We start from the raw sequence: 21,611 nt of genomic DNA on the forward strand, positions 1-21,611 counted from the left end.
AAAAAAAAATTGGCGCTCATGTCCTGTGGCTGATGTACGATGTAGTGCTGGCGTGGGCCAACACCACTACAATGCTGCTGTCAAATAACTGCACAGTGGTTTGATGGTTTGCAGGTACAAAGTTCATGTCATCATGTCTCTATTTTCAGCATTTTTGACATTTTGCAGGATTATGTAAGAGAGAGAGAGAGAGAGACTACTGGAAATGTAGCACTGCTCTCATTATAAGGGTAGTTTCTTTTTTGGGGAAATTTGTAAAAGCATATTTACACCACAAACTACACACATTCAACTATATGGGAGTATTTATAGAAGATAAAGTCGGGCATGTTGTGAACTAACAAACCAACAAACCTGCTGCAAGTATCTGTGCTTGGAAACACAATATATGACAGTCTCGATGCTCCCTGTCCTACTTGCCTTGTAAAATGGATGATTTTTCACTGCTATGTCACAGCCTAATGTTGTCTGGATAAATGTGTTTCTGCAAGAAATGTAGAGACAGTCCCACTTCAGGAAAAGTCTCAAATTATCAGTCTGCAATTACATCGCATTCATAATTTTTTCATTATTTAGATTTGCTTTTAGTGTTTCAGTGTTATTTAATTTTTGTTGCTGTTCTAAATGGTGAAACTTGTAAATCCTCTTGACAACAGACAGTTTCAAAAGCAGTTGACAGCTGATTACTTTTTCATGGGAAGTACTATGAATCTCAATCAGCATTACTTAGCTAATGAGTGTTTGTACTTTAAATTTGTTGATGCAGAAACAAACATTGGAGGTTTTCCGTGGTGTCCTTGCAGGGATGTTATGAGGCGAGAACGACAAGACCAGTGTCTTAAAAAGATAATATGAACATATTATTTCGAGTAATCCCCAGAAAACATAAACTCCTGTGTATTTGCCACAGTAAAAGTCTTGTTTGAAGTCAGAAAGCTTCAAACAAACAATCACCAACTAGCAGATTCTTTCACTCTGACTAACAGAATACATCATGCTTGTATTTTTTTCCTGCGCTTTTTGTGCAGCTGGTTCTTAAATTTAATTGGGCTGTTTTCACTTTACCCTGTGCTGCACACTGTCATTTTCAATTCAAGGGCACTGATCACATTCCATTTAGCTCTGGCAAAATGGAGGCACTTCAGATACAGCTGCTATGATTGAAGCATAATAAAGTTATGTATTTTTGAAAGAACCTAGAGCCTTTGACTTTTAGTAATTAAACCCGTAGTTAAAAAAAAATAAAAAATTGCAGGCGCATGACTTTGGTACATTTCTGAGTTTTATCTTCATGGATCTCTGAGGTAATAAGAAAAATAAAATCACACAGACATTTTTTATTCCCATGACTTTTTTGCACACACACACACAGTGTACAAATGTGAGTGTGTGTGGAGGTTCAGATGGATGCCTGTTTGCATCCAATCACTCCTTCTACTGCCTTTATTGTTGTCGTGCAGCGACACAGCAGCAAGTCAGGATGGAGTCTCCTCCCATTTCATGTGTTTCTTTAATGCTATGGTTTCTGCAGCTGCTCCCTCTGATCCAAACAACCCTCTTGACTCTACTCTGAGTCATTCTTATTGTATTTAATGTTCTATGTAGTATAGTATACCTTAGAAGACTGGAGCAATGCAACTGGCAGGTCATGTGTAAATTTATATACTTTGTGGAGCACTTACAGTCATCATGAGCTATAATTATTCTCTAACAGTATGCTTGTATTACAGGGCTCCTACTTGTACCCTATTTAATACTAGTGCTGCAAAAAGGTCAAAATTTACCCAGCTAAAAATAATTTTAGTAATCTGACAGCAACTCTAGCAACAGCTTAATGTGAAAACTGAGTAAGAAAAAATGAAGGACTAGCTGTTCTGGTACTTGTTGATAAAGGCGGTAAGTAGCAGAACCTCCTTGTTAAATTTTCAAGCTGCGGTAATATAAATAATCTTCTCCATGGGTCAGGATGAGAGCATATACACAGGAAAATTTTTGGTCAGTGCTGGTCTGATTTTGACCTCATTACAGAGCGTGAAGCTGTGTGCTGTCATCCCACTCAGACGCTCTTCAGGGGAAGGTGTAGTGGGAAGAAATCTAGGGTAATTGATTTCAGAGTTGGCTTGCTCTCCTCTGCTTTGGAAAGGGCAAGGCTGTCACACAGACCACAGCTTCTTCTTGAAACCCGGAGATGACTGGCTGGACTGATGCGTCTAGACAGATGACATCGCTGATCATAAAGCAGTTGTTCAGTTTTTAGAAGGCGCTCCAGATGTGACATAAATATTATAGGAATTACAGAAGATGTGTATTGCTAAAGGTATAATACAATGGACGACTGAGATAACTAGTTAGCATTTCATGCATGCGACACTGCTTATTTCATTCTAGTTTATCACTGAAAGACAGATTTTTTTCCAAATGATCCAAATCATCAGCTGTTTGTTCTGTGCTATTCTGGCTGCTGTAATTAGCCGGTATTGTTCTTGGTGTTACTGTTCATTCCAGCCTTTTATTCTGTCCTTGCTTTCATTTTGCCTCCCACTTATATCTCACTCCCAGGCATCTTTGATGAGTGATTGTGTTTTCCACAAGAGTAAATAAAGCCTGGAGGGATGGCAGATTGTTGCAACATGCTCAGGTAGCAAAGGGATGAGCAGGCCAACAGGACAACCGATACAACAATCAGAAGAAGGAAGATTTTTATAAGATGGAAAGTTTTTATCATATTACAAAGACTCCTCTTTTCATTTTCTAGTCTCCGGAGTACTTGGCAAAAAATCTAACACTGTAATAAATCAATTTATAGCCAGATTATCTTTATGCCCTTCCTGCAGTAATCAGGATATTCTCTAGGCACTGTTAGCAGACACCTGTCAGTGAGTGTCCATGACTATCAAGTTCCTCTTGTGGCTCGATGGGCACAGCAAGTCCCGGCAGTTGTGACAGTGTGTGGGCCACACAATGTACCCGCTGACAACTCTCTGAGGAGTTAATTGCTCATATGTGTATAATTTTCCTTTGCAAAGTGATGTGCAAGTTATGGGCCTCAGGAATATTGTGATTGCGCTAGCTGTGGAAAAACAACCATAATTGCATGGTTTCATTTTCCTTATCTCATAATGTACATTAGTTCTTGTCCCTTTAAAGATTCTTCAAGTCCAGTGTATCATTAATGTCACTCAGCAGAGCGGTCCCTCATATGGAGGAGTAGTCCTGTTGTCTCTCTCTTTTTTACTCCTGTAATTCATTGCAATGATGATTTGTAGTTTTCCACCAGTTCATATCTAATCTGTTTCACTGATCCCTTATGTATCTAAGGTTTGTCATTAAATGACCTGCAGTAAGAAAGTGACAATGACGGCTGCGACGCCCCCTGACAGAAGACATTTAACTGTACAGTCATGTTAACAAAGGCTTTCAGCTGGCTGCAGTGCTCAGATAAAAAGACTATCATTCTTTTGTTGTTCTGACATCTCTGCAGTCTTTTTTGTGCGACCATGAAAAAGGATGGTATCCCATTTCCATTTGAATTCACAGAAAATGAGATTCCAGTGACAAATTACTGTTGACTGTACATAATGACCATTTTATTCTCTTTGTGCTGGATATAATGCCTCCTCATTGCTGCCTAAACAAGAAGTTATACAAAAGACATTCAGACATTGAAAGTTTTACATTTCAGATTATTGCACTGCAAATTAAGTTCACAATTTTCACTATATAAGACTATGGGGGGGGGGGACTAAGACAGCGCTATCTGACATATGTTTGTATATCTCAAAAAATATGCTGAACAGACCAACCCGCCAGGTTCTTTACACACCATCTCTCATGGTTCCAGCAGAAAACATGCAGGTATCTTATCTGGCACTGACCGGAGCTTGATGGATGGTTTAATTATTTGCTTGTTTTTTCTGAATAGAAAGGAAAAATAAAGCATCTGTAACTGATGATATGGCTTCTTCCAGTTACATAGATTGAACACTTTAATGTGCCATAATAGCTATTGACCAGTGCAGATTTAAAGGTGTTTTATGAATAGCTGCTTGTTAAATATGGATATTCAAAAAAATATATTTCTCTCCGCCTTTGATTCATGACAGAAACTAAGAAGGAAAGAGACACAGGATGGAGTTCCATGCACAAAAGACTGCAAGACTACATTATTATTCAGTACATTCTATACAGTGTATTAAATTCCAGTTTATTAGTCTCCTGTGGGTGGGATATCAGCCATAGTGCAGAAATATTCCTGGAACTTACTGTCACTATTGCTCATGTCTCCAAATTTTTATGATTAGCTTTATACATCCTGAGTACTTTTTCTAAGGTCAATACTAAAGTAATTTTGCAAGTAAAAAATGCCCACTAAGCCTTTTATTAAGCAGTCTATAAGTGTACCGTTGGTTTAGTAGATCTGATGTTTTTCTTGGGTGAGCATCAGCACTCACTGGAATCATTACTGTGACCTTTAGCAAACACAAGACTGTACTGTACTACTGTACTACACAAAGCCACATTTTAATCAGCGTAAATAACAAAAGTGCACATTACACATTGAAACACACAAAAAACGGCAGCGGGAAGAATGAAACAGGACAGGCCAGGACAAATGAAAAACCATTAACTTCTCAAGTGTACAGCCGCTTGAATGCTGACTAAATGCTCCCACCACTTACTGTCACTGCTCAGGATTGATCTTTTTGATATGAAAATTGCACATCGAACCAAGTTTCACGAGAATTGAGCCTCTAAATGTCTGCACGAGATAAATATTTTGATTTCTAAAGAAGGACCATGTCGTATTTCCAGTTTCACCATTGTTAAATAGGAGTGGATTAGAGGCTGGGTTGTTTTAAGTCCTCCCTCAAACCCGCAGCTGCTGCTTTTTCTCAGGCAGACATCAAGTATGATTGACTTGATGATACTGCTGGTGCTAATGTGTGTGTGACCATGTTAATTTGCAGTCCGCTCCTGTGGGGATTCCTAAGCTCCCTTCTGATAGATCTGTAAATCTGTCCGCTCGGTCGGAATGCAGCACTTCAATACCCGGCACGCCACAGAGAGGCTGCTGCATAACGAACCTGTCACTCACTCCCCAGCAAATGTTGGACCTGGTGTGTGCGCGAGGTGTGTAAGTGAAAAGTTTAGACAGTTTGTTTCCAGATATCTAGCTGGGTGAGTGAAGATTGCGGTCTCTGCGAGCGCATAACACACTCAATTTCAGGAGAAAAGTCTTTGTTCATGCTTTGTCAAGATGCCGTAGCTCAGTGTTTAGTCATTACCATATTTTCAGACACATTTAAATGTAGCTTGGACACATTCTTAGCTTCATAAGAGCTCTTAAGACTCAGTTGGATAAAAATTCAGTCTTCAAGTTGCTTTCGAATGCAAAGATTTTTGATATTTTTGCTTGGTAACCTAAAATGTCATGCTTGAAATCTTGCTTAGTTTATCTGTGGATAAATATTGTTCAGAATTGTTTAAAATATCTGACAGCACTGTCCTTACAAGAGTGAATTTTGTTTAGTGCAGGGCTCAAACTCAAGGGTTTTACATAATCTGTAATCTGGACCCTGAGGAGATCTAAAAGTATAGATCAGTTTTGACTCTTCCCCTGGAGTTCAGGCCACACTGGTGTAGCTGATTGAGTTATTCTCTCAAAACAGCTGCTGACAGACAATAATCTGCTTTTTTGTTCCTTCCTGGTATGTCTTTGCTTGTGTGTGTGTAGCTGCAGCGGTGGCGGGCCCAGCAGGAGGAGGTGGCTAAGCTGGAGGCGGCTATTGCAGCTCGACAACAAGAGGAGGAAGAGGCCCGGTTTAAGAGGGAGCAGGAGAAGGAGGCTGCCGTCAGGTCGCAGCAGAAAGAAAAAGTAAACACTTCTTCGCACTTCATCACATTAAAAGCGTTTGTTGCTTCCTGCAGATTTCACCTAATATCAACACTTATGCATGTGTACAAGCTAAAACCTGTGTCTCATTCACTCTGTATGACTCCATTCTTTGGATTTCTATGCGTTATTGAGAAAATGTTTTCAGAGACCTTTTGTTATGTTTAAACCGCACTGAGTGCATACATTATTGTATCGGCAATCTCCATAAATAAATATAATACAGCAAATATTCTTTCCAAATGATAGATGGTATTTTTTCCTGAGCTCAAGAGATCCATCACTTATCTTGCATATGCAGGTTTATTGTGTTGTGGAAGAAAAAAAATTTATTGTGAATTCATGTGCTTCATTATAATGCAACCTGCTCACTTGAGATGCACACCGCTACCTCAAAATGGAGACAACTTAGTCAATCAAAAATAAGGGGCTGTTCACAGGAGGGATGATTGACTGTGTATTTTAAAACACTGTAGTCTTACAGAGGTTAGGTTTAGATGGATGTTTTTGGCGTGCTTCATTTTGCCTCAAAATGTGACAAAAACAGAAGTAATATCGACTCGGCTTGATCCGAGGCACTGAATAGCAATGATTTTACAGAAAAGCAGCGCATTTCAAAAACACTATGTTATATTTGGTGTGCCAGCTCATCCTAAAAACTTTTGCTATGTGTGTGGACAAGTGCATGGGTGATTTGTCAGGGTCACAATATGACTGAATGCCTCCAAAAAACCCATTGAAAGTTAGTGTGGCCTATTTTACACAATCTCTGTCTTTTGGGACTTCAGAATATCTGTATAAAATAAAATTGTAGCTCCAAGATGGGTGACGGGGTTTTGATATATGCAGCAACTGGATAAAATTACACTAGTTTCAAATTTCTTACCATTTGTGGCTACTGCATCAGAAAGAATTAACTGTGAGCACACGTGGATATCAAACTGAAAGCATACAATGTTACAATTATCTGGGTATTTTGATTATTAATTTTAGCTATTGAATTCATAGGTGCAATGACAGCAGAATGTGTGTGTGTGTGTGTGTGTGTGTGTGTGTGTGTGTGTGTGTGTGTGTGTGTCTGACTGTTTAATTAACTCTTGCCTCAGGGTCTGCTAGGAGAGTATGGGCAACCTGAGACAATCTCTGATTAATGAGAACATTTAGGCCTCATTGGATTCCATATAATTTAGCACAATAGTCTGACAGACATTGAAATATCATCTCATTCTCTCTATTCACACTTATCTGATTCCCGCTCCGTCTCAATCAATAGGACATGATGGTCCTAAGAGTTGTGTGAGAGTTTAGTGGGACTGCGGCTATAGTTCTTGTTAACTTTTTTGTTGTTATTCTTTGTTGTTTTTTCCCCCTCAGGTCAGACAGTTTCATTCAAAGCAGCAGAAGAGGAGGGAGGTGCTGGAGCAGAGGGATCAAGAGAGACTTGCTAATCTGAGAAGCGTCATGGAAGAGCAGGCAAAGCGAGATAAACAGAGGTGAGTGCTGAACCATCGGACCTTGAGCTTTCATTGCTGCCCAGTGCATTAAAAGCTGTTGAGGTGATAGTCTATATGAAAGAAGTGGATGAAGCCGCTGTGACGTCACCCACTGGTTTGTGAATCTGTGAAGCCCCAGGTTTGGTATTTTGGTTTATTTGGAGCCAGAATTGACAAGAGGATGGAGCAAGGAAGGAGAGAAATACAAAACAAGCATTGCTAGCTAAACACTGGTAAAATCTACCTTTTTTATCAGGTCTTGACTGAATATGTACTACGTGAATTAACACCTCCACAGACAATTACCAAGACAGGTTATGAGGCAGGACCAGCTTTAAAAATTGACAGAAAATTTTAATCTTAAAAAATGTCCATGAATTTCAGAATATCTTAGTATCTCTAGTATTTGTTTACCCCATTTGCTTTTATAGCAGCTGCACTCCATGGCCTCCATCAGTTTGCGCCAAACCTGATAACCTACATTATCCCATCATGCTTTGATAATGTTTCAAAGAACTTCTTGTGGTATCCGGAATACGTGGCTTTCTCAGTCTTCAGGTGCTCCCATAAATGTTCAGTTGGGTTGACTTTAGTTAATTGTGGAGGAAAGTTCATGATCATCATCACTCTCTGGTCCTCAGAGGTGTTTGGGTTCATTACCCTGCTACAGTGTGAAACCAGAAGGTGAAGAATGGAGTGGTGTTTCTTCTTGGTCAGGCTATGCTGGATTTGGTGCAGATCATCTACTGCAAAGTCGGCAAAAGACTTCCAGTCCTTAATATTACCACAATCATTTTACACTGGAGGTTTTACAATATGTATTGTTTCCTTTTCTGTTTGTATCTTCGCCATAAATTCTCTCTTCTGCTCCCTTCTTTCCAGCTATACACTAGAAATAGTGCTATACTTTGGATACAACTGACCCTGTAACACTGCGTCCTTACAAAATTTAAGTACGGCCATGACTTGACGCTGAGAAAGCTTTTCTTTTGCATGTTGATGTACTTGAACAAGTCTCTGATGAATAGATAAAATCCACCTAAGTGTTACCTAAATGCTGGTTCAATGGAAGGTCAAAACTCAAGGAAGTCTGTCCTTTTGTACAACTGAGTTAACATTGTCAGTGCCACAAATTTGCTTAAATGGGACCCAGAAACAGAGTAGAATCTTGAATATTTCTCCATTTTGCTTGTCACAGCCTCTTGCATATACAAATGTCTCTAAATCCTCAGGCTTTCTGAATAGTTCCAGCATTACGTTACAATATAACAGATTTTCAATGTGGTATCACACTTTCAAAACCCACTATATATATATATATATATATATATATATATATATATATATATATATTAGGAAAGGTCTCTGGATTCAGCTACAAGGGCACTCCTGTAAATTAATTAACTTTTGATGTTTAACATATTAAGTATTTGTACTGCTGAAAGAATATAGAAGATTACTGTTCTCAAACTCTCTTGATAGTTGATATCATCTTATAATCTTTATCACTTTTAAATTCCATATGAATATCAATCTATGTATTCATTTATTTATTTATTCGTGTATTTTTTTGGATTGTATGTATGAATTGCCTTCTTAAACTACCTTTATTCTCTCAGGTATACAGTATATTTCAAGTAACTTTGATCTCTAAGGACTTAATTCATTTCTATGTAACTCACTTGGCTGTGTGTGTTTCCTATATCAGGATACATGTCTCAGAATTTAATCACTATTCATTAATGTATTTATATTGAACCTACAACTGAAGCCTTAATGCACTTTTATACACATATATTAACGGAGTGCCTGTTTTTGTCTTCGTCTTGCCTTACTATTAGTCTGTGCTTCTTTATGCTGCAGAGGGATGCACCAAACAATCCGCATACAATGCCAGCTAGATAAACATAATTTAAATATTCTGTAATATTTATCCCTGACTTAAATAATGTAGCAGTCATTGGAATTCCCTGCCGGTTTAAGTTTAAATTAAAAAATGCTGTGACAACAATGCAACATAATAGCACCATTATTACTTTCTCCTAATGTATGCAACTATTAAACATCCCCACGGTCCACTCTTGCTGAATTCTGCAGTTCTACAGCCAAAGCCAACCACAATGATCAGTGGTCAGAAGTGCAACACACTTGAAACTTTCAAGCACAAACATTACTATTTAGTCAAGTGTCTTGAAAAATAAACCATTCTGCCTTTGAAACATCCCCTGCTTGGTGTGATTTCCTTAGCGTTTCCCTGCAGACGCGCCCAGAGACCAGCATTCTTACCATATAATGGTGTTGTCTTTGGCTTTGAGAATGAACTCTGGCAGGAATGAGAACAGGAATCATGGTGGGTTGAGAAAGAGATAAAAACAGATGATGGGGGAGAAACTGCACTCTAGAAGCTCCATAAAACCCTCCACAGCCCAGAGGCCTGCTGCTTCAGGAGTGATTGGCGATGTTGATTGTGGCAGTGGCAGAGGAAGAGAAGAGGTTTTTTTTTTTTTCTTGGTCTGATGTCCACACCCTCTCTGCTCCCTCTAGGGTGCAGTTTCGGGCTGATATGTTGCAGCGGCGGAGGATGGAAAAAGAGGCGAGGGAGCTTGAGCGGCAGAGAGAAGCACAAAAGAGACAGAATCGTCTGGAAGTTCTCAGAAACCAGGTGGATCAGTATCTGGTCTTAACACTTTCAACCCCTCGAATTTGCTCTGTCAGTTGAAGCTACTCTCAAGGGGAGAATTGGACTTATCTGAGTAAAACCGTCACTGCCACCTCATGGCAATAAGTAAGAAGACAACTGAATGTTAGCAATATATTAAATGTGTCTTTCCTATTTATCTCAGGTTATGGTGTCGGCAAAGGCAGACCCAGAGAGGATGATGGCGGATACAGAGGCTTGGAGGAGTCGACACTTGAATGTAAAGGAGTCTGAGCTCCAAAGGCCTCTCTACAGTATTAACACGTACACAGACACACAGGTGAGGCATGATAACATCTACCCTCTGATAACCGTCACCTTTTGTATGTAAGGTTGCAAACACCTTGTAGCAGCATGATCATTTGCCACCAGTGTCTTTATCTATGCTCTGTGCCGAGCCTGTGAGACCTCTTTCCCCGATTCCTGTTTCCTTGATTGTGCTCAGACACCTGGGTTTCATTTCATCGCAGGTGGGATTGACTAGTGACTCAGTACAGGAAAGTTATGCAAACTGGGTGGCTAGTCAAACAGCGTTTGTCCTCGTTTCAGCACACAGACTTGGCGTCAAGGTCACCAAATCAGTCAGTGAACTCACTGTAGACTCCATGTTGGGATTTAGCTATTGTGTAACACAAGCCGGAACTAATGACTGTCAAAAATGACAGTATCCTCCCACAGTGACAAACTTTGAAGAATTAGTCATTAACTTCACTTCAAGTGTTATATGTGCAGTTAGCTATAAAGATAAACAATGGTAGCATCATGGGTGTACTCTAATGTGAAACAGCTGGAAATGTATTAACTACTGTGTTGTTTTTTGTTTTTTTTAAATGTCTGTCTTCCAGATTGTGTCTGATCCCAGAGTGCGGGTGGAGCAGGCTCTGAGGGAGGTGGGTCTGCACCACAGCCAATATGCCAAAGAGGTTCTTTCTGTTATCAAGCCCACCAAACCACCTCGACCAGACACAAAATCAATCCTTAAATTCTGACTGATGTTTTATTCGAGTCATGGTATGACATCCAGCCAAGCCTTTTTCTAGTATTGAGCATCATATGACATGTGAATAATACAGCTGATGTGTAAAAGTCATTTACAGCATCATATGACATGTGAATAATACAGCTGATGTGTAAAAGTCATTTACAGCATCATATGACATGTGAATAATACAGCTGATGTGTAAAAGTCATTTACAGCAGTTGTGCTATTTGCTACAAAGGTTGCTGTACTCACAAAGTACCTTTTTCATTTACAGTATTGACCACCAACTGACACGGTGCAATTCTTTATATCGACTTTTAATGTAGATGTTATCCTCCATAGCTCCACATGAGCAATACAGGATCATACAACGTCTCTGAGGGATGATTAACATGTACATCCAACAAAAAAAAATAATATCTATAGACAATTATCAATCTGCAGTTATTTATCAACAGCATATGTTATGAAGTTTGCATTTGCATAAGCAAAATTTCAAGGCAGAAGCAACTGAATATAATTATGTATGTGTGAGTATTTATTAACACATTTAATGTGCAGATTCCTTGCTTGTGGGTGTACTTTATCTTCTTCTGTCATTTCAAACTACTAAGGAATCATAATGGCTTGAAAGCATTTATGAAGAAAAGCCTTTTAAAACTACAGGCTACTGACAGATCGCAAATCTCCTCTACTGCTATTTTTTATTCCAAAAATTCAAACGTTAAGTGGGTTTCCTAATCCTCCAAACATCCCCTCAGGATTTAGAGTAGTCTCTTTATCTGTTATATCTGTGGTTACAGTTAAAATGATTATTGTCTGCAGCTTTGACAGACATAAACGTGAAAATCAACATACAGAACACATTTTTTTGAAAATATATGTTTTCTCACACAGATATCAAAGCATTAAATATTACAACATACAATACATACTTACATATATGTATATATATATATGCAACAGGCTTCATATTTTAGCTTCATCAAATAAATCACAAAAAGCTTAACTTTTAAATAAGTATCTAATTCACATATCAACATGTTAAGTACAGTGTACATATATATACATATCCACATATCAGTCCAAGCTATATACAGTTTTTAGAGTTCGTGGGGTTTCAGGCAGCCAGTCCAAGGCGTTTCTTGATAAAATGGGAAACCAGGACTTGAGGTCTCTGCTGGTACTCCACCAGAACATCATGAGGGGAGGTGATCTGGTCTCCCTCAAAGCGGTTCAGCAGTGCAACACAGATCACAGCCGCTAGGAGAAAACAGAGATCATCAGTTCTAATTCCCTCAGTCGTCGTGTTGGACATCATCAGTCAAAGAAGAAGTCATTAGAAACGAGACAAAGAAGAATAACGAGCAAAATACCTTTGAGGCCACAGACACGGCACATAGCAGCAAAGACGGTGGACTCCATTTCAATATTCCTCACTCCCGCCTCGTAAGCTTTCCTCAGATACTCCAGTTTTTCCTCATGAGAGAAGGAGCAGAGAGCGCCGTCAAGTCGGCCTTGACCTGTAAGGGCACAGGTCAGGATTCATCAGTATGTGATGAGTGGAGGTGACTTTATGGGTGTATTATATATGTCATTAAAAAAAACACTATCAAGATGCTGTACCTTCATAGAAGTCATGGGTGCACATGGTCTTTCCAATTACTGTTGGAAAGTTCTGAAGCTCTGAGGAGCACTGCAGAAGCTCGCCGGCCACTCCCTCGTCCAGCTCAGTGCTCCTGGTGATGACTTTACCCAGAACCACCTGCTCGAACTGGGGACGGAACGAGTAGTCCACTGCTTTATCTGTGATCACGACTGTCCCTGGAGCCAGACCTACAGATGACAGAAGACACACTTGTATCAGAGGAGCACATTAGTGGTGAAACTATGCAGTTCACCACATGTAAAGCTTTCTGTAGCCTTTAAAATGAAAATCTGTTCTTACCGACTCCACCGGATGTTCCCAGGCGAAACAAGACCACATCACGGCACTGGGCATGGTGCAGCAGTTTGATGAGCTCGTGCAGCATAATGGAGATGGAGGGGACACCCATGCCATGCTGTGATATATACAGTAGATAAAAATATACTTTAAACGTCTGTGAAATACCTATTTCTTACAACATTTGAAGAAGTCTGCAGGGATTGTATATATAATCCAATGTGAATTATGGAACACTTACACTTATCGAGAGCACCGGCCCCACTTTGTACATGCAGTAGCGATCGGTTCCCTCACAGATATCTCTGACTTCTTCTGGGTTTCCAGGCAGCTTAAGCTCCTGGTGGATGAACTGGGCGAAAGACTTCATTCGATTTGCACTGCCACCAACACACACAAACTATGAGAAAAAAAACAGAGAAAAACAAAAGACTATGGAATTGTTTTCTAGCTTTTAGAAAATGCCCCTTTCCTCAACCTGGATTTATTTCACAAACCTTAATATCTCCAAACATTTCAGGGAGATTGTGAGTTTTGGTGCTCAAACTGAAGTGGTAGAGAATGTCCTCCTCCATGGTGTCCAAATAGGGATTTTTCACTTGGACCTGTTGTCTAAGTGCAAATTGTTTCATTTTAATACATGAACAGAAGTGAATCATAAGTATGGACTAAGTGTATCTTCTAAGTAGACTTTTAAATACAATTAAATAAAGTATATGTTGAACAAAAATGAGAAAACTCAATTTAAAAGCGTAACATTCTCCAACACTTACTTGATATACTCTTGGTGGTCGCTCCCCGTACAGTTTAGAAGAATCGGTGCCATGACTGCAAGCGATGCTTTGAAATTTGGTTTAAAAAGTTTTCAAAAGTTGCTGCAAAATCTCTCAAGTACTTATTGCGTCTCTTTTTCAAATAAGAGTTATATCTGACTGCAGGGCTGATATAGAGGTGACCCATGACCCTGCCACTGATTGGTTCCAGAGAGAGGAGTTGCACCCTTCCCTGCTCTTACAAAAACATCCACCAGCCCCAAACAAACAGAGCGAGATCGATCCAATAAAAAATTACAGGCCCAGTTCCAAAGCTTCAGTTTATCTTCAAAAAAACAAACAAAAAAGAAGACATACCAGCAGCAGCGAAAACAATAAGTGACATGCTGTTATGATTTAACCTTACACCATGAGCTGGGAATGTGTATATCAATAGCTGATCTGAAGCTATTGAATAACTGACTTATGACATAGCAGACTAAAGGAACATAGAGATAACCTCTGACACTGGCATGCGACACACTGGCATCTCAAAACAATGACACAGACTAATGTATAGCCAACAGAAATCCTGTTTGTGTAGGAAATATTGTTATGGTATGTAAGATGCAGAAAAAAAATAACGAAACAGTGTGAATTGCTTTAAATTTATTTAAATCATCAAATGTTTCTTCAAAAAAAGCTGCCACTTCTAGCATTACAGACACAGCAAAAAAACAACAACACAGGAGTTAACTGAGGCCTTCTTTACTGAACGGGTGCAATTAATGAGGCACAACTAACAGGCGCAATAAATAAAAGGTCCTCGCTTTAATTCAATGAAGCGCTTTCACACTTGAGTGCGACATCCAACATGGCAAAAACAATTGAAACGAAGCAAAATGTTTGATGTGGCTCAGTATGAACACATTAATGTCAGAGGAAAAAGATGGCAAGTATTCCCGTTGGAAGCATCGGAGCCTGTGCATCCTTTTCCTATGCACCTGGCAGTCTTCCAATCTGTTGACATGGAAATGTATAAGAGTCATTCAAGTAATCCTTACCGCATAATTCACTAATGCCCTCTGTAAAGAGCCATCATAAATTCTTAATCACCGAAACCTTAAAGTTTCACACGTCAGATTTTGCCACCATCATTGCACTGCGGCTATTCATACAGTAGCCTCATAAAATCAATACACTGCTCAACAGCTTGACTTCATTTCCTTTTATTGTACTAGAAGTGCATTTGGAAAGCTTCTTGAAAGGAAAATTGAAATTAAAATGTTTTATAGTGACGCAGTTAGGACGGTAACTCAAATACCGCTCTACTTACTTGACACGTCACTGTGCTGGTTTGTTTTCTTTTGCGTAACCAAAACTCAGCAGCTTAGACATGTCAACAGGGGCTGGTCTCTTCTCAAACGCTCTGTGAAAAACACCAAAGACATAAAATCCAAATGTAATGGAAGCATTATTTTTCTTTAAGCTTGTTAATGGAGCTCAAAACAGATGGTGATTTTATCTCTGCACATACAACTTAATTTGTCACGACCACAAAGTGCCTATTAGATGAGCCAGAGGGATTACAGTGGACACATTTTAAACATTAAACATGGACCCTACCCTTCCAGCGCTGTACACTAAGATAAACTCTGGCTACTTATTACAAAAGTATACTGTCAACGAAGTGCACACAGTCAACAAACAGTATTTGCAATTGGCAGCTTTCGCTTCATCTTGTACTAAATGTTCAACTGTGTAAAAGTTATCCATCAAAACAAGTTAATAAATCTCAGAATTAGCTTTCAGGATTTACTTTCAGAGAAAAAAGAGAAGCAAGACTATTTTTTTTTTCACCCAGTCACTCTTTGTTCAAGAAATTTCTAGATTCTCTTTTCTCTTCCCTCAAGAGTCTGTATGGCTGAAAATTCTTGCACTACATTGATTTGTTCTAGAAAAAAGGAGCAATAATCTTACCGCACTGGTTGACAATTTAGATTTTACATTATTTATTTTCAGTATCTAAAGCACTTTCAATCAACCACTGTTGTTTTAAACATGATGTAGAAATAACAGACTTTACCATGAAATCTCTATGACCTCTGTCTGTACCGTCTTGTCTCTATCACAGTGCTTGTGAGGTTATTTTGAATTTTTGACAAGTCATTGACATTTTCCAAAAAGTACACGGAACACACAGCACTGATCAGCTGTGAGCCAAAGCAAACAAGTGAACATCCACAGTTGTCTGGAAACCCTTGTCCTCTGTGCTGTCTTATTTGATTTGAGTGTGCCGTTTATGAGCATTTGTCATCGCAACAAGGCGACACAACAGCAAGAATTTACGTACAACAGCCTCTTAAATATGTAGACTTTGAAATATTTATCAGCCACCTATTTGTGTGTCATAATGCAAATATGTATGCAGTTACATGATGGGAAAGTCAAAGGCAAACAGTTTGGCAAAAAACCCTGCAGATTATGAAACAGCTCACAGTCGTCATAGCAAACAGCACTTAGGACGGGTTCAAACTTCTTCAAGTCTGATTTTCATATGTTTATTGATACAAGTTTCATACGAGCCACTACAAGATCCTGCTTTGCTTTTGTTGGAGACAAAATCCACAGTTCAAGAATGCATCCAAACATTTATCTAGAAATCAATATCAGGTTTGGACAGTATAAGTAGATCAAATAAGTCTTTTTTACAACACTACAAATATGACAACTCTCTTTCTCTTTTTGTTTCCTTGAGCTGTCGTGGAAGAAGAGCGACAAAAAGTGGAAGGCACTTTGAAGTGATAAGACTGGAACTTCATAATTCAAATACATGTGGATAAAGTCACATTTTACCTTCAGTTTTGGATACAACTACAGATGTTTGTCCTATATCATCATTGTCATCATCATGTGCCGTCTTCGTTCCGAAGGTTGGCCACCATAGATCTCCATTTGTGTCTACTCTCTGCAGCTTCCTCTTGATGTCATCACTCCATTTACCTCCCTGCCTTCCTCTTGCATGTGTTCCTTCGATGGTGCCTTCAAGAATTATGTTATGGAGCTTTCCAGCGCTGCCACGCAGAACACGGCCAGCATAAGTCATTTTCCTTTGCATTAGATCACACACTAGGCCCCTGTTTGTATGAGCTCTCTTAAACACCTCCATGTCTGTCACTCTTTCTCTCCAACTGATTTTCAACATTCTCCTAATGCACCACATCTCAAAGGATTGTATTCTCTTCTGGATGTTTTTTGTGAATTGCCATGCCTCACATCCATAAGCTAGTACAGAACACACATAACATCTCAGCAGTCTTAATTTCAATGAAATGCTGATGTTTCTACAAAGGAATTCTTTCCGTTTCCAAAACTTGGCCTTCTTCTTTCCAATTCTTCTCTTAATTTCTTCGTCCACTTGCCCATCTTCTGTTACCGTGGCTCAAGTATACTGGTATTCATGGACTTGCTCAAGATTGTTATCATCTGCACTGACTACAAAGTTCTCTGGTGTCTTGCTAACACACATGGTCTATGTCTTTTTGAATACAATTTTGCACAAAAGAAGAACTATAGATGTTTGTCCGATATTTACAATAAAGTACATAAAAATCAGATCTTTTACTGGCTCGTATGAACAGGAAACCAAAAATACAGCAAGCAAACAGGTTTTCAATGTGCACAAAGGCAAAACAAACTTAAATATTTGTCAGAACCTTAAACTATGCTAAGTACAGATTTCTAAAGAAATATATAGTTAAGTAACAGTGAACTAGTTAACTGAATTACACATAATTAACTACTGAGTCAGATTAGGATAATTTTGCATTAAAAATAGCATAACTGCTTTGTATTTACGCTTTTAATAATCATGAAAATTACTGGCACACTATCCTGTTTCTGATTGTCGGTTAAAGGGACCGTACTTGTACTAAATACAGAACAACAGCACCATCTTGTGCCCATATGAACTTACTTTCTCTTGAATTTGTTGGCCTCATAACTCTGACTGAAGGTCTGCAGCTTCTCCATCGAGCAGTCATGAGAAAGGTTGTTGTTCTGAACACAAAAGAACACAAAACAAAGTCACAGAGTCTGGTGGTTGTTTTGTGAGTAACATTTTTCCTCATTTTAATCTTGGCAATGTGGCAGCTATGCTCTCATTTTAAGTCTGAACTATTGACAAGCAAGTACCTGAATCAAAAAGTATGTCTTCCTGATCAAGTAGCAATTACAATGAGTGTGTAACATGATAGCTCCTCAAAAAAAAGTCCTTCAATTTTGTCTTAAAGCACAGGCATGGTCATAACAGAATAGAACAACACAAGAAGTAGAAAAAACATGTGGTTGAAAAGCATTTCTAAATGACTTGAGCATTTCTCTGTTTACCTTTTCGTTGCTGCTATTATCTCTCTCCCAAGCTGACATGTTGTCAGTGCTGAAAGGAGGCTCTAGAGGTTGAAAAGCTCCAGGGTTTTTCTTCTCCTCACTGTTAATTAGACTGCTGGAAAAAAAACAATACAGATGGAGATATAAAAGATATCCATTAAAAAGAACTAAACGATAAAAACCAGCCCTATGGTGCAAAAACAGTAGAGAAACATTATCAACATAATTGCAGTAGCACTGATGGTATATTCACAATATTAGCCGCAAGTATTAGCATCAGTAATGGATGTGGGAGTATTTCTAATCACAAGCTGTGGCTACTTCATACTGTGTATAAGCTCATTGCCCATCTCATCCCATTTTCACTGTTTATAATGTTTATACTGTTCATATTGTGTATATGGCTCATATATTTCATCTGTTTTATTGTATCCACATCTATCTAGTCATATATGAATGTGTTCGTAGCACTCTGTCACATATACTGTATATACCAGGAGTGTCAAACATTCAGCCTGCAGGCCAAAACCGGCCCTCCACAGGGTCCAATCCGGCCCGCGGGACGACTTTGTGAAGTGTAAAAATTACAGAGAAGACATCAACTGCAAATTGTAAATATGTAAAACTACAATTTTTAAATAATTTCTAGACTATGACAAGTTGTTTTGGTCATCAAGTAAAATACTAATTTTTCATTATTCTTTTGTCATTTTGTGCCTTATTTTTGTAGTATTTTGTCTTGTTTTTGCTGTTTTGTAACTTGTTTTTTGTCTGACTTTTGTCACTTTTCTCATGTTTTTGTCGTTATGTTTCCTTTTTGTCTCGCTTCTGTTTTTTTGTCTTATTTTTGTCATCTTGTGCTTTGCTTTGTTTTTTGTCTCGTTTTTTTATTTAGTGTCTTCTTTTTGTCTCGCTTCTGTTGTTTGTCCATTTTTTGTCGGTTTGTGTCTCATTTTTGTAATATTCTGTCTTGTTTTTGTTGTTTGTTGTCTTTTTTGTCTGCCTTTTGTCATTTTGATCATAAAATAAAATACTATATTTTTCAGTTCCAGATGACTAAATGTTTTGCGTCTTTGTAGATACACTGTGATGTACAGGTTGTAGTGAGTAAATGATAAACTGAGACGTAACGTTGAAATTGAATTTATTTTTCCTAAGAAATTTCAGGTTGTTCCTAATGTTTTGTAAAAAGATAATTCCTTAAATGTGAACATTTTCAGAATGCACTTTTTTGCACAAAAACAAAGGAAAAATTTGGAGTTGTGGTTATTTATAAGTTATTATGCTCTGATTTTACTGGTCTGGCCCACTTCAGATCAAATTGGGCTGAATGTGGCCTCTGAACTAAAATGAGTTTGACACCCCTGGTATATTCCATACTGTAAATGGTGCCTTTTACTGTTGCTTTTGCACTTCTGATTAGGTGCTAAACTGAATTTCACTGCCATTGTACTCTGTGCAATGACAATGAAGTTGAATTTGGATAAGTTGAATTTCATCTGATTTACTACTTGAGCACAATAATAATATTAACACACGTACCTTGGATTGCTGATGTCTCCTGATTCATTGCCGAACCAGTCTGGATTGTATGAGTTAGGTTTCTGATTCATCGATTCCTCATGCCACAAAAGTCCTGTTGAACAAAGATGAAAAGGGCACAAATCTAAGCATTAACCAGTCAGAGGAAAGGGTGTAGGTAAGAGGCAACATGGTGGCTTTACTTTTATGTCCTCCTTGTTTTGCCAGCTTGACATAGTCAGAGTCACTGTCCAGGACTGCGGCCCTTCGACCTCTGGCCTTCTCCTCTGGGGGAGTCCTGATGCTGGGGGACAGTCCTGGGATCTGGGAGATGTGGCTGTTTATCGCCTGGGAGCCTGTTAAGACACCTGTGATTTTAAAATACACGTATACATGTACACAATGATGAAACAAACATTCTGTTTATCACTACTGCTTCACAAAAACAACAGCACCCCATGCATTACTAGTTAGTTAGACCTCACTTCTAGCATCTTCTCACCAGGGTCCAACAGACGAAGAGCTACACAGGCTAAGCAAAGCAGCGAAGTTTGTGAACAGGAAATAGTTATACTTGCCAGATTTTGTCGGTTGAAGTTCGTTACTCATGAGAACAGTTGAAATTCTAATGGAAATGGAAACAAAATCCGGCACACCGTCAGCCTCTCCAATGCTAGCTTTGCGCGAGTTAGCGCCGCCATTAGCATCGACAAAGTAACGCCAAAGTTAGTTAGCTAACGTTAGCAGCGCTCGAGTTAAACACAAACTGTTTGTCTACAGAAAAAAAGTTTAAACACGGAAATTAAAGTTCAGGTTGCAATACAGAAACGTGTAACTTACTCTGAATTCATTGTGGAAGCGGAGCAAGAAAATACGAGTGAAGTGTGTTTGGAAGTTGTGACTGCGTCTCCATGGAAACGGTCCAGTGTGTATCTGAGGAGCAGAGCTGCTGTTCAGGGATGTTCACTGCTGCTGTTACTGACGCCACTGTTAGGTCATTCCAACAGTGGTTAAACAAACAGAACGAGGTAAAACTGCGAACTAAACCCCACTCTCAAATGAAACATAGAAAAACAAGCATGGCCTATGTTTACCCCAGAAAAACAACAACAAAACATCACAAACAGGCTTCAGTGTTGCCTACATTTTAGAAACTATAAGTAAAAGCAAGTCATTCAAATGTTCCTTATATGAAAGAACAGAAATGGCATTTTAAAAAAATGTTAATATTTCAAAATAATGTATTATATTTATGTGTTTTTATTATACACTGTTTTAAAAAATCTGTAATTTGAAGAAATTGTTCCTTTTTAGGCTGTTTCATTGATTTTTTTAAATTATCAATGAAATTACATAAAGGGACTGTGAAATTACATGTCTAATGTAAAATAACATTTAACTAGTAACTGTAAATTAATCATAAAAGTTTTTTAAAAAAATTTTCACATAAAAAATACATTCTCTTTTTCCTTTTTATTTAATTAATGCAATTGTTATATTAAAATTTAATGCTGTAAATGTATTATTTAATTAGTTACCATCAGTATTGAACAAATTTGCTTTCATCAGTGTACATTCTATCTAAAAGCATTGGTATTCTGTCAAAATATAGTTTTTATTATATACATATAATTAATTAAACATTTAAAAGTAGAAAAAATACACTATCTCATTTAAATTAAATCTGAGATGGTTATTTTCTCCTATTTTACAGTATTTTTGCTGCCCTACTTGCTGGATTGTTATAATGTCCTTTTCCTTTTCCATTTGTTTGTTTATTTGTTTGTTTTACAGTGTAGCCTTATTAGTGTGTCCACCTCACTTTCACATGGTACTGTTAAAAGTGCAGCTTTTTAAAAAAAAAAAATATTTTCATTATTAATAATCAAAATCTTCCAATGACAAGTAAATGTCAATGTCCAGCTTCATTTATAGTAG

General features: G+C 38.3%; 3 protein-coding genes across 3 annotated transcripts in view; 1 reads left to right on the forward strand and 2 right to left on the reverse strand.

Annotated features, from left to right (window-relative positions):
• LOC111577015 (coiled-coil domain-containing protein 148) overlaps nt 1–13,930 on the forward strand; it is a 32,420-nt gene extending 18,490 nt beyond the window's left edge. The window contains exons 12-16 of the mRNA XM_023283073.3: nt 5,735–5,875; nt 7,268–7,386; nt 9,931–10,048; nt 10,230–10,364; nt 10,930–13,930. Coding sequence (XP_023138841.2) covers nt 5,735–5,875; nt 7,268–7,386; nt 9,931–10,048; nt 10,230–10,364; nt 10,930–11,073 — 657 coding nt within the window. The 3' untranslated portion in view covers nt 11,074–13,930. The remainder of the gene's footprint in view (nt 1–5,734; nt 5,876–7,267; nt 7,387–9,930; nt 10,049–10,229; nt 10,365–10,929) is intronic.
• On the reverse strand, nt 11,368–13,944 carry upp2 (uridine phosphorylase 2). The gene is made up of 7 exons (XM_023283075.3): nt 13,785–13,944; nt 13,509–13,623; nt 13,253–13,411; nt 13,015–13,129; nt 12,693–12,902; nt 12,443–12,589; nt 11,368–12,329 (listed from the first exon to the last, which is right to left on the reverse strand). Exons 1-7 carry the CDS (start codon nt 13,835–13,837, stop codon nt 12,187–12,189), a joined length of 942 nt encoding a protein of 313 aa, XP_023138843.2. The 5' UTR covers nt 13,838–13,944; the 3' UTR covers nt 11,368–12,186.
• A 473-nt stretch (nt 13,945–14,417) lies between these two features.
• LOC111577018 (uncharacterized protein C7orf57 homolog) lies at nt 14,418–20,596 on the reverse strand. Its single transcript, XM_023283077.3, has 8 exons — nt 20,514–20,596; nt 20,252–20,298; nt 19,877–20,041; nt 19,695–19,788; nt 18,153–18,267; nt 17,740–17,822; nt 15,100–15,192; nt 14,418–14,783 (listed from the first exon to the last, which is right to left on the reverse strand). The coding sequence occupies exons 1-7, from the start codon at nt 20,522–20,524 to the stop codon at nt 15,108–15,110; spliced, it is 600 nt and encodes a 199-aa protein (XP_023138845.1). The 5' UTR covers nt 20,525–20,596; the 3' UTR covers nt 14,418–14,783; nt 15,100–15,107.
• Nucleotides 20,597–21,611: the final 1,015 nt, after the last annotated feature.

The sequence above is a fragment of the Amphiprion ocellaris genome, chromosome 11 (genome assembly GCF_022539595.1).
Source record: "Amphiprion ocellaris isolate individual 3 ecotype Okinawa chromosome 11, ASM2253959v1, whole genome shotgun sequence".
Lineage (NCBI taxonomy): Eukaryota > Metazoa > Chordata > Actinopteri > Pomacentridae > Amphiprion > Amphiprion ocellaris.